The following is a 12,785-nucleotide window of genomic DNA, read 5'->3' as shown; positions in this document are numbered from 1 at the left end:
CAGCCTGTGGCCCACGACCTGCATATGACCCAGCACAGCTGGCAATGCTGAATCAAATGATGGCACGTAACAGTGTGCATCCTGATAATGCTGGCTAAACACAAGGCTCTTAACAGCAATGAAAATGCAGCCACCCTTTTCAACTTTATTAAGGAATTTGAAAATAGAACCATAGAATCCTTAGAGTTGGAAGGGACCTTTAAAGGTCATCTAGTTCGGCTAGCTCAGAGCTCCCTCCAAATCCAAATCCCTCCAGATCCAAAAGTAATGCCTCCTAGTTTATGATGTTGGCCCATGATGTCAGAGGTGGATGTTAGTGGTATGGCAGTTCAGGTTGAACCTTCTCAACAATACTCCCTTACATTTTGTTGTCATGTGTCAGATGGCAGCAGGGGGGCAGCCTGACAGAATGGTATCTGAAATGGAAGTGAGCATGGAGCAGAAGTGTGATACTGAATTTCTCCAGAAACAAATGGCATACACTGACATTCACCAACACTTGCTTAATGCGTTATAGATACAAAACAGTGAATGTGAGCACAGTAAGGTAGTCTGTGGTATGTTTCAGCGCTGGTAACAGTGGGTCACGCAGGCTCTTACTCATCACAGGCAAAAATACATAGGTAATGGTGGTGACTGATGGTAGTTTAAAAATACTGTTTTGTGGCTGAGAATTTGCTCTATGAAACAGTGTCACTGTGGTCTTTGTATCATAGTTTCCATGGAAATAAAATAAGAGGCATTATTTTTAGAGCAACTTATGTCTATGCAGCCCAAGACAATTTCTATTCACTAAATGTGGCCCAGGCAAGCCAAAAGGTCAGAATGATCTTGTGCAACCATTCAGCTACCATCAATATTTCCCCACTAAACCATGTCCCATAGAACAACTAAATGTTTCTCAGACACCTCCAGTGACACCACGGCCTCCCTGGGCAGCCCAAGCCAGCATCTAACCACTCTTTTCAATAAAAAATAAAAATAAAGATAAAAATTAAAAAAATATATTTTAAAAAAAAAATTAATATCTAAACTGAACCTTCTCTGGCTCAATGTGAGGCCACTCTTCCCTCCTTCTATTGCTACTTACATGTAAGAAGAGGCTGACTTCCACCTCATCACAACCTCCTTTCAAGGAGTTGCAGAGAGCAATGTGGTCTCCCCTGAGCCTCCTCTTCTCCGGACTAAACAATCCCAGCCCCCTCAGCCACTCCTCCCAAGACTTAACTAAATAAAGAGCATAGAATAAACAGGTTACACACTAATGTAAACTCCTCAAACCTCCACAAACTCATACTGTAAGACAAATTACTATAGGCTACAAATTACTACATAAGTTATGCTCATATATGCCTTACACAACAGTTGATTTGTAATCTGAGATCTCCATCAGCAATACTACTAAAAATTTGGGAATACATACTAATATATTTTAATGAAAGGTATACAGTTTAACCACATACAATTCCAGTACTGAACAAAAGCTGTTTCCTACTCCAAAAAAAAGAATGAAAAAGACATTACTACCAGTACCTTACTGCTATCATTATATCTGATTGTCATGATGAGCTTCTATGCTTCTTTCTTCCAGATCACAAAAGTTAAGCACTTGAAATTATCCAGTTCCTGTTTGTTTGTTTTTGTTTTTTTTTTTTACTTATTCTTTCTCTTACAGTACAGTTGAAAAGTGACTAGCAGTAAGAAAGAATTACCTAAAATAATTTATGAGCAAATCAAATTCAAAAGCAGAAATATGCAATATATTACTAAAGATGACGATAACCCTGGAAATCTAAGCAATTATATTAATGGGCTACTTAAAAAAATATAAGAGTTGTAGATACAGAAAACTGTTTAGAGATTAGAAGACTAGATTCCAAGATTTGCAGATTTAAAAACCAGAAGATACCACTGTAATCTGTTCTGACTCTCATTCACAGTCCAGGAAATTTCACCCCGTAATTTCTTTTACAAGCCCTACCTTTGTGCGTGAGTTAGACAGTGTTTTTACAAAGACACCCAGTGGAGCATTAGCTACCTATGAGATGGTAATAATCCATTCTGCCACGTGATTATCCTCATTATAATTACTATACATCATACTTCTAATAATTTGCTGGACTGGATACTGTACTGTATCCATACTGTAATACTGTATCCAGTATTACTGTAGCCTGTTACTAGGCTGAGGTACTTCATTTCCTAGTATGCATTTTGAAAGCATAGAGAGAGTCCTACAAATTTCTTCACCAGTTGTGGAACTCCTCTTGAAAATTCACATTGATTTATGCATGCATAGAAGAGTACTGCAAGGTACCAGCTCTATAATTAAAATTATTATTTCTAATAAAAGCCAGTTAACTGTATCACTGTAGAAATCACATAAAAGAATTGTATCCCCCTAAGTGGCTTGGTGACTACCAAGGGTAAGCAGACTACCATACAAAAGTTAAAGTACCACTGTAGAATTAATTACAATTAGGAATGTATAAAAAGAGAGATGAGCGAGGGAAGCTAGCAAAAAGAGGAAATCACTCTCCAAAGCACTTCAGAGTTAGCAAGTGAAGAAAACAAAAAGAACTGTAAACTCTAACACACGAAATTAAAAACCAATTTAGACAGTGGTAAATAAACAAATAGATAAAGTGAAATGCAATTAACTATACAACAATTAAAGCTACTAATGGGGAAAATATGTGCTAGAGATCTGTGTGGTCAGGGACCAAAGAAGGACCCAAAAAAGGTCAGATTTAAGCTGATCCTTTGTGCTGTTACTCAGTACAAACCTCTAAGAGAAATTTATGACAAAAAAAAAAAAAAAAAAAAAAAAAAAAAGGCTGAATTACTAATGGCTACGCTCCTGCTTAAAAATTCCTTTAGTGGCAAATGCAATATATAACCTTCAAAGTAAAATATGGCAAGATATGCCGATAACAGCTGGAAATCCTAAGCCTGCGTGCAGTTCTTTCGACTCACAAACTGTGGTACCTCTGACACCCCATACATCATCCCCCCTCCCCTACTCACCCCCCAGCAACAAAAATGGCGGCCGCGAGGACACGGCCGGCATTACCCCGTCCCCGTGGTCGAGTGAGCGTCCAATCACAAGCTGCCGCTTGGGTCCACGTGATTTCTCAAAGAACTACAACTCCCATCATGCACCCGTGTGCGCGGCAGCTTCCTCCTCGCCGTGACTTCCGTTATTCCCAGAAGGCGCCGCGCGTGCTGCGGGAAGGTCGTGCAGGGGAGAGGCGGCTGCGTTCCGTGTCCGCACCATGTTGGCTGCCAGCGTCCGTAGGTTCACCACCTCCGCCCTCCGTAGGAGCCACTACGAAGATGGGCCCGGGAAGGTACCGTGAGAGCGGGAGCTTTTGGTGCTGAGGAACAGCCTGAGGATTGCGGGCAGAAATGGGCTTGGAGGGGGATGGGGAGGGGAGAGAAGGAGGAAGAGAAGGAGGGAGGTGGGGTATGGGTTGGCTGTAGGCTGAGGGTGAGCAGATAAGGAAGGAAGCGCGGAAAGGTGAGAGATGTGAAGGCCGCACGGCGTTGTGCCCGCGGGCTGGCTGTGCTCAGGGCCGGCCCTGCCGCAGCCCCTCCCTGAGGGAGCGGGGGGTGTCTGGGCCTCGTCATTTAGATGCCCTGAGTCCCGCATTGGGGCACGGTGCCGGCCTGACATAACAAGAAGCATGTGAGGCGAGGTGCAGGCCTGGCCTGCGGCGGTGTGCTCAAGGTGAGTGTGTCCCTTCATCACCCCCTGCAGAGTTTTGTATGTAACTGGGTTTGTAAGCTCTGAATAGAGAAATCCTGATTGTCCCGTTGCTATTTCTCTAGCTAGCAGTGAGCTGTGCAGTTTCTTTCTGCTGATGTTACTGCAGCAAAGCAAGCTGCTGCCAGTGACTTCAGTGTCCTTCCCTGTAGCCATCTGTGGTACAGATGATGAGCTTTGCATTATGAATAGAAACACTGATGCTGTAAACGCTTTCTGATGTACCATTATGCTCCAGATGTTCTCTTGAATTCTATATCTAAAAACTAGATTTGTACTTAGCATGAAAAATACATTTTTTCCTGTAAAAATGGTTAAATATTGGAACAGGTTACACGGAGAGGCTGTGGGGCCTGTATTTTAAGCAATAGATTTCAGGATGTCTGCAATTGATAGGACAAGGCCCTGAGCAGACCAGTCTCCTTTGACCTGTGTACAAATTGGAAGGGTGCTGGACAAAACAACGTCCAGAGCTCACATCCAAGCTACTGTAAAGACTGGGTCTTTTGGCATGAAAAGAAGGGGTAATTGTCAGGGCATTAATATTTCTTGTCAGTTGTACTCCTTGTGATGGTGCTCTGAGCCTCTTGCTATTCTCATGGAACTGAGGAAGTAATTAAGATGTATTAATTGCAGAACAAACATTTATCTTTCTTTTCTAGAACCTTCCATTTTCTGTGGAGAACAAATGGCGGTTACTGGCAGTGATGTGTGCATTCTTTGGAAGTGGATTTGCTGCCCCTTTCTTTATTGTCAGACATCAGCTTCTTAAGAAATGAAGGGGATCAACTGTAATAACACTTACTGGGTAAATGATTTTAATGTTTTAGTGTAGTAAAAACTGAAGAAATCTGAGGATTTAAGAGTCTAACCTTGTTTACAAGCATTATTACAACTCTCAACATCTCCCTGACTACTTGTTTGTAATAGTTTGTGGTGTGTAGTTCCATTTAAACTCAAATGATGTATGGGCTTCAGTTTTCTCTACTGGAGGGCTGAAGTCATTAATTTGTAAACCTTGAATCCCTGAAGGTCAACCTCCCTGATTGCAGTTTCCTTATAGCCTGCAACTGGGCTAACTGGTAATGAAGTCCAGTCGATTTGGACAGTAACTGTAAAATAAATAACCATCTATGAGAAAACAAAGCTGTACCTTACATGATATGTAGAGATATCTGGCATATATGATGTGAACAAAACAGTATGAGAATCTGTGATACTGTAAACGCTTTCTGATGTGCCAGATTAAACTCGACGGAAAACAAAATCTTCAGCTTCAATTCAGCCATTTTGGCACAATCACAACATAAACATGGTGCAAAGTGCATTTAAAATGAAGAGATTAATATCAGATGCTATGGTAACTGGTGCTTGCTAGTGATACTAATAGACTAACAAGCTTCAGACATTGTTTCTGTTCTGAAAGCATGCCACTTTAAAGTGGAGAACTGTTTTAGTTTAAAATAAACTTCTTCCACTTCAAAAATACCTGTAGCTATTAATTCTGTAATCTGAGAAATGTTTTCTTTTGGGGGGGAGCTGGGTTGACTGAGCTAGTTTTTGAAAGGAAATAATTATCAGTGAAATCTCAAATGGAGTAAACTGCAAAGTCATTCGTATCTCCTTTGTAATTCTTTTGCCAGTTTGATGGTTTTATCAAAGTTAAATGACTTTTGTAGGTTTTACTAGATGCAAAAATAATTCAGATTTCTAAAGCTTGTTAATTCTTCTACATTTTCTTGCAGAGCTGAAGTCTTCTGCACGGCAACATAAGTGGAAAAAATGATATCTTCAATTGTGTACCATGGGGATATGTCTAAATAAACTTTAAATGTGAAAGTCTTGTGTGGTTTGTCTTGTGAAACTGCTGAAATTCTTTTTAAAACTGGGGTGTGCTGAAAAACCCTTCAACTTGCATTATACTAACATTAAGTTAAATGCTAACTTCCTGAGTTTTTGAATTAGATAAAAAAATCCAATCTCAATATTGAATTTGGCTATAAAAATGTTAGTTGGCTGGGTATGTTAGCAGTTTTGCTAAAACTGTTTGATCTGTCATCGTGTTCAGACTAGACTGAAAATAATTACCTGAATAGATTATAGCCATTAAGTCTGACATTAGGTATACTATCACTGTAATCCATGCTGCTGAATTTCTATTGTCGGTATTTCAGACTGATAAGAACATCTGTCTTTGCTTCTATACTCACTCATTCTGCAGAGCTTGTGTTACTGTATTTCATTAGCGTGCAGCACTGCCTTGAACAGGAACACAAACATTGCCCTGCAGATTTCACTGGTATTCAGGCTCAGGTGATGTAGCCACGAGAAGTACAGCAGCAGTAAGTACAACACTGACTACAAAATACATTGATAATAAAAATTATATCACTTATTGAAACTTTAATATTACTTCAAATAAGTAGGTGTTGGAAAGAATTGTTAACTGCAATACGGCAGTTGTATTCTCAGCATGCAAGATCATGTCTAACAGCAAGTTTCTGTAACCCAAAGCAATATTAAGTGCTGATGAATGGGATAAAGAAACTACTTGCCACAGGGAGAAGTATGATGTGTAAACTTATCAGCTGTGCCAGCATGGGAAGAAGTCATTCTCCTGCACACTTGTGTCAATGACTTGGTCACGGGGTTGGGAACTTAGGTGCTGTAGGAAGCCTAGTCTTTATTGTGGGAAAAATCAAAATGGGAGCTCCTAGATTACAAAGTGTTGCCTTCTGTTGCAAGCTGAGTGTGCTTGCAACTGCAGTTTCCATAGTGAAACTTTTCTTCTTGTACAAGGCAAGCCTTAATAGAAGCCTGTTACGGAATCATGTTTCTTTTAAAGGTAAAATATATAACTTAAGGAGTATTTTTACATACACCTGTCTCACTGAGTTTGTTCAGAAGTAACTTGCTTTCTTTTCCCTCTTAACTCCCAGGTCCCTGATGTATTTGAGAAGATAAGCATATTCTGTGAAATTTTATCTCATAGGCTAGGTAAGCCAGTGCATTTCATCCATTCAATTTTAGGTCTCCTTTCTTCACTTTCTCTGTACTTTATCAACACTTTTTTTTTTTTTTAAATCGGGGTGGTTAACCAGTCATTTTAGATGAAATCATAGAGTCTACTTTCATGATGGATTCTGAAACTGCAATGATTTTTTTTTTTTTAATAGTGGTATTATATTGAAGGATGGTAATCACTTAGGAGCAAAAAGGTCCTGAGGCTATTAGTTAATAAGTTTTAAAATTACAATTCTGCTTCCATCCTTGCTACCAACTTAGAAAAATTACCAGGATGAATCACAGTAGCCATAAACTTACATTTCCTTCCATTTACTTAATTTATGTAAGGAGTACTGAGGGAACAATCTGAACTTTCTGTTCTGGTGGCTGTTGCCCACTTTTACCTATTTCTAGCCATTTGATCTTAGCATATTAGTGATATTTAATAGATTATCATGGGTATACCTAACCCTGAGTGATTCCAGACATGAAAGTGACGGTCAGTGTACACATGTATGGTCAAGCTGGTATTTAGTAGCAGTGGTTGTGATCAGATACATTAAACAAGAGCCCTAGAATGTTTTAAAAACAGGAGCATATTCCATCGTAATTAATGATAAAATAGTTTGAGTATACATGAGGTAAAGTACTTATTTTTAAAATAACCCTTAGTGTTCCTTTTAGGACGTCTTCAATTGATAGGAGGTAATCAATTGAGAAGGTGGAGTATCATTAAAATTATTCACAATAAATTATTCACAAGAGGTGGCAGTTAAAGGTCATCTTTGTGAATGATAACACAGTTTGCTTGCTGGATGTCAGTTGGATAACTTTTCATGGTTCCTCATTATTACTTTTTTCAGTTTTCTTTTTATAATTTCTCTTTACAAAGTCTGTTCTGACTCAAACTCAAGGCTTTCACTTTATTTCCACAGAGGCTCATACTTCAATATGTTTAGGTTAGATATCAGGAGGAAGTTCTTTTCTGTGAGGATGGTGAGGCACTGGAACAGGTTGCTCAGTAGGGTTGCAGATGCCCCCCTCACTGGGAGTGCTCAAGGCCAGGATGGATGGGGCTGTGAACAGTCAGGTGGGAGATGTTCCTGCCTATAGCAGAGGGGTTGGAACTACATGGTCTTTAAAGGCCCTGACCCAAGCCGTTCTGTGATTCCATGTTAATGATGTTAGTAGATTTCTTCAAGCAGTTTTTAAGTCTAAGAAGGCACAATTGAGAAAGTGTTATGTTTTAATATATGGATTTTTATTTATTTTTTTCCTTTTTGAGGATCTTTCTGCCCTACTCTGGAACATTAATTTGTCTCTTTTCCATAGAGACAGCTAAATGTTCACAGTATTTTTATTAAGAGTGTTCTGAATCAGCTACATCAAGCATTTGGATGGAGAGAGGGAGAATGAATCAAGTGGCTGGAAAATAGTGAGAAGTAGAAAATAATATTATCCTGGGATAGGATGGCAAAGCAGAACTCCAAATGCATTTGTTTGATGAGTTTATATATCTGTCAGGTATATAGGGCAGCCAATTCTTGAGCAACATGAAAGCAGATGAGATTCAGTTTTGATGGCTAGAAGGTGATAATGGGGTGGTTTAAGGTTCTTGTGGAGGCGATGTGTTCTGAATGAATTGTGATTACTTTCACATGCAAGCAGCTGCTGTGTACAGCAGTAATCAAAAAGGCAGGGAGAGTATTAACCTCTTAGAAAGAAAGGAATGAAAGAAATAATTGCAAATATCCCAAAGACGCTGTGCACTTAAGTCACATGCCGTTCCTTGAACACTATATGCAGTTGTGCTATTCCATTCAGGAAGTGTATTGATGGATGCAAAGAAAAAAATATCTTATTTCAGACATGGAAAGTTTCAGCACAAGGAAAGAATATTATTGGAACTCTCATTAAGAAAATGAGAGGAAAAATGTATCCACTATAACATGTTTGCATCTGAAAAATATTACTGCTTCCAAGAGCAGTAATTCACTATTTACATCTCCAAGCTGCAACTCCTGCAGTATGACAGGGATATAAAAATATTTTGTTTATTTTTCAAGGTTGGAGGGGGAAGATGGAGCTTTGACTTTGAGCTACAGTATCAGTAAGCAACACACTCCCCTGCAAGAGTAAAAGTTAGTTTTGGATGGGAGGAAAGAGTGAAGGACTTGTGTTCCATTACATGAAATGGGATAAATATATGATTTTACAGGGGGGGATAGGAAAGAAAAATATATTGTTTTTTCTAGATCAAATAATCCTGGATTTCCTGTTCAGCAGCTACATTTGTTACAATGTATTCTTTTCAGATCCAATTTTCAGAGTATAATGAATCTTAGATGGAGAACAGATTGGATTGGACAAAGAACAGAAGTGTCTGGTTTTGCCCACTTGAGACTCAAAGCACCTGCTTCTGTTGAACACAGGGCGCTGGATTTGGTGACCCACACCTTTGAACCCTTGTGGGCAGTCCTTATATGGCGAAGTTACATATTAATACAAGATAAACCTACTCTAAGGCTACTTTTTCTTGCTTTAAAATTTAGAATTTGAGAAGTTATTGGTAGCCATTTGAAATGATACATTGCCTCATACAATAACTGGAGTATGAATTATAAACATAAAAATTTATATGTTTTTATTGCAATTAGATAGTTTAGTAAAAATTCAGAATGTTTTCTAATGTAAGTTGCTGCTCTGTTCCTTTTTGTTTTGTTGTTTCTTTGGCTGGCCAGAAATGTCTGTTTCTCTTATGAGGTTAACATAGAAACATGAAACAACTTTGAGGTTTATAAACAAATTGGGCTTGAGGAAGAAAATATGGAAGCAAGGGGTACGGTTGCCATGACAACCAAATTAGCAGCCATTCTTGTAGAACATAAGCGATGGATGAATGCTTGAACAGCATTGCAGAAGCCAACTCCTGAACATTATTTTTATTCTTCAAAGACAAAGGTCATGTATACAGCGTATTTCACTGCCTTGGCTGGTTTCCAGAGTCTCGGTGTAGTGAAATGAGTGGGTATTATTTGAGGCCACTAACTTTGTTGCCACCACCTGAAAGAAAGTGATCTTTGTCAATTTTGTGACAAAGAAAACTCAGGTATGGAATGGTCAGATGATGGGTCACAGTTGGGCTGGGGTACAGTGCAGCCTGTCCAGTGCTGTTCCTGCCTGATCCCACCTGGGAGCAGTGGGTTATGTTAAATAGCCATAAGTATCATATACAAGCATGATATTGGTGCATCAGAATATTTAGGGCAAAGTGAAAGAGCTCAGTTCTCTTCCTTGTTTAACCTGAAATTGCAGTAGGTATGGGGGGAACATGATAACGCATGAGTTTATTATTTCTAAATTGGAATTATGTCTCCAAATATTGTGCACAAAAATAATAATAATAAAATGGGTAGAAAAACACAGACCTGCAGGTTCAATGGGTATATGAATTTGGAAATATTCTTCAGAGCAGCACTGACTCATTCTTGGGAGATCCAAAATGTATTTGTGAAGGGACACTAAGACCTTCAGTGAAGATGGAAATGCTTGCAATTAATCCTTGTTCCAATTAAATACAACACCAAGATAGATATGCCCCTCCTCTGGGGTATCCATAGGCTTCATCAGAGGCAGCTGTGTTACTGCAAACAGCAAATACTGCCCTCTGACTGACTGTGCACCTGCGCCTGTTTGCTCTGATTACAGCAAGAAGATAAATGTTAGTTACTCTCTAGCATGATATGCTCAGTAAGTTTGACTTGCATTTAAATGAGTTTAAAAATAATAGTATTTGCTGGAATTAATGTGATCCACTGCTCCATTTTCTCTTTCAGCATCCCATGAATAATATTAAGTCCTTTTCTGCGGTTCTGCCACCTTTTTCATTAGCTATGTAGAGCATGCAGCATTTTGAAAAATGTCAGTGTATAAATAGTGTTGCTGAGAGCCTAATTAAACCTCTAAGAGCCAGCAACAAAATGTGGAAATGTACCTTGTCAGTGAAAATAAAGCGTATGTAAAAACTGCGACAGGTGGTGAAGGGAGGTGAAAGTGTGATCTGAGGTTCTGGGGTGTTTTTTCTCCCACAATCTTGTGTGCGTGATTAGAATTCAGAATCGCTCAAGTGTTCCTTAGATGGAGCATAGCAGAAAAAGTGCTTCATAATTCTGGGCTAAGTGTACTTTCACAACAAAAGGAAGGATCCCATCCTTGGGGAAGGAAAACCCTGTAGCTCCTAGTCTGCAGCATCAGTCATTGTTGATATTTGCCTAAATTGAGCTTTGCAGCCAACCAAAACTATTATACCTTGCCCAAAGCAGCAGCAGGTTAGGAAGAAAAATAAGCAAACATCTATATACAGGTCATTAATATGAATGAGCAATTCTCTTTGCATGCGTTCATGAACCATCCAGATAATTAAAAGTGAAAGCTAAAGATCTGTCTCGCTGAAGAACATCCATCTCACTGGCAGTCCACAGCACCAGTGCTTTGGTAGGAGGGCAGCCAACTGGGCGCTACCAGGGGCACACATGTTCCCATGTCGTGCTGCTCCCCTGTCCCTACTCCTCAGCTGTCCCTTTTCCCTGTCTCTGCTTTCCTCTGACTCTAACATCATAGAGAACTGTTTTGAGCCAAGCAGCAGCAGCTTTACTCTTACTTCACTGCAATCAGGAGATGTATACACCTCTCAGAGCTGGGCCCTTTTTCAAAGGGCAGCACAGACAGAAAATAAACAGGCAAACATCATTTAGCTTGTCATCGGTGTCACTCCCTGTATAAGCCCTAAATCGGTTCAGCGTAAATACACCTCTGAAATCAATGTATGTAAACCAGTTCGCCCAGTTCGCCATTTAAACTTAATTCTATCAGGAAAAAAAAAAAAAAAGCAAATATGCAATAAATAAATAAATAAGTAAATAAATGAGAAGCACTTCCTCTACTTCATATATTAAGGAGTTAATTCAAATTGTTTTTCCAGCTATTTGCAAAGGAGACAACAGAAAGAGTGGGATATTTTTCGTGGTAAGAGTGGTAGGGCACTGGCACAGGTTGCCTATAGGGGTGGTGGAAGCCTGGAGGTGGTGTCCCTGGAAACATTCTAGGTCTGGTTGGATGTGGCTCTGAGCAACCTGACCTAGCTATGAGTGCGTAGAGCACCAGCACAGTACCAAGCACTGGGGTGGGCTCAGGTCCTCTCGTTTCTGAGAGATAATCAGATTGCCACACTTGTGGCATCAAATCAGGAGCCATAGCCAGGATAGGGACCAAGTTTAGCTGCTTTTAGTGTTTCAGGATTCATGTCATTACAGAAAGCCAATGACTTTGTATTCTGGCTGGAAAATATGACATTTGGCTCTTGCTCTGGTCAAAGTTTAAGTATGGTTGTAAGCAGCTATATTTTATTTGTATGTAAATCATAGAATCACAGAATGGCTTGGGTTGGAAGTGACCTCAGAAATCATCTACTTCCAACACCCCTGCTGTGGGCCGGGTTGCCAAGCTGTAAATTAGGCACTGGATCACATTGACCTGGGCCCCGTACAACCTGGTCTAGACTCAAGTCTCCTCTCTCGTAGTAGATGGCCCTATCACTCCTATTAAACTTACAGGGAAAAAAAAAAAACCTGAAAAAGTCAAGGTGCTCAGGCAGGCAGTACTGAGAGGACAGGATCACCAGTCAACCCTAGTAACTCTCAAGAAGCTACAAGAGATCTCTAGAAACTGAATTTGGGTCTCATACTCTGTGCAGAAGCTGCCCTGTGTGGGGAGGTGATTCCATACTGCTGCCTTTTCCTGCTAAGCGTGGACCCCCTTCATCAGCCATTCAAACACCCTCTAAATCACATCATGCAGGAAAGAAAATAGCTTAGCTCCTACTTTGAAAATGACATTACTTTCACATACAAATTCTAGAAGGACTTGTGAAATTGTAGGAGAAGAAAAATACCAGAGACTGAAAACATTCATTTATTAAACCTCTTCAGAAGTTTTCAGTTCTGATTATTACATA

General features: G+C 39.7%; 1 protein-coding gene and 2 non-coding genes across 3 annotated transcripts; all 3 read left to right on the top strand.

Moving 5' to 3' along the window:
• Nucleotides 1-3,191: 3,191 nt before the first annotated feature.
• LOC107306510 (cytochrome c oxidase subunit 7C, mitochondrial) lies at nucleotides 3,192-5,605 on the top strand. Its single transcript, XM_015849749.1, has 3 exons — nucleotides 3,192-3,350; nucleotides 4,429-4,574; nucleotides 5,512-5,605. Exons 1-2 carry the CDS (start codon nucleotides 3,276-3,278, stop codon nucleotides 4,543-4,545), a joined length of 192 nt encoding a protein of 63 aa, XP_015705235.1. The 5' UTR covers nucleotides 3,192-3,275; the 3' UTR covers nucleotides 4,546-4,574; nucleotides 5,512-5,605.
• Nucleotides 3,928-3,990, top strand: LOC116652572. The gene has a single exon (XR_004305732.1). It is a non-coding gene; the product is annotated as a small nucleolar RNA Z39 (small nucleolar RNA).
• Nucleotides 4,945-5,006, top strand: LOC116652571. Its single transcript, XR_004305731.1, has one exon. It is a non-coding gene; the product is annotated as a small nucleolar RNA Z39 (small nucleolar RNA).
• Nucleotides 5,606-12,785: the final 7,180 nt, after the last annotated feature.

The sequence above is a fragment of the Coturnix japonica genome, chromosome Z (genome assembly GCF_001577835.2).
Source record: "Coturnix japonica isolate 7356 chromosome Z, Coturnix japonica 2.1, whole genome shotgun sequence".
Lineage (NCBI taxonomy): Eukaryota > Metazoa > Chordata > Aves > Galliformes > Phasianidae > Coturnix > Coturnix japonica.
The sequence above is the reverse complement of the archived record's forward strand: the minus strand, read 5'-3'. Positions and strand labels throughout refer to the sequence as shown.

Bases quoted from the DNA above. Each gene is read 5' to 3' on its own strand.
- LOC107306510 (XM_015849749.1), top strand. From the start codon at position 3,276: ATGTTGGCTGCCAGCGTCCGTAGGTTCACCACCTCCGCCCTCCGTAGG. The intron at 3,351-4,428 runs GTACCGTGAGAG...TTTCTTTTCTAG, and splicing joins ACGAAGATGGGCCCGGGAAG to AACCTTCCATTTTCTGTGGA.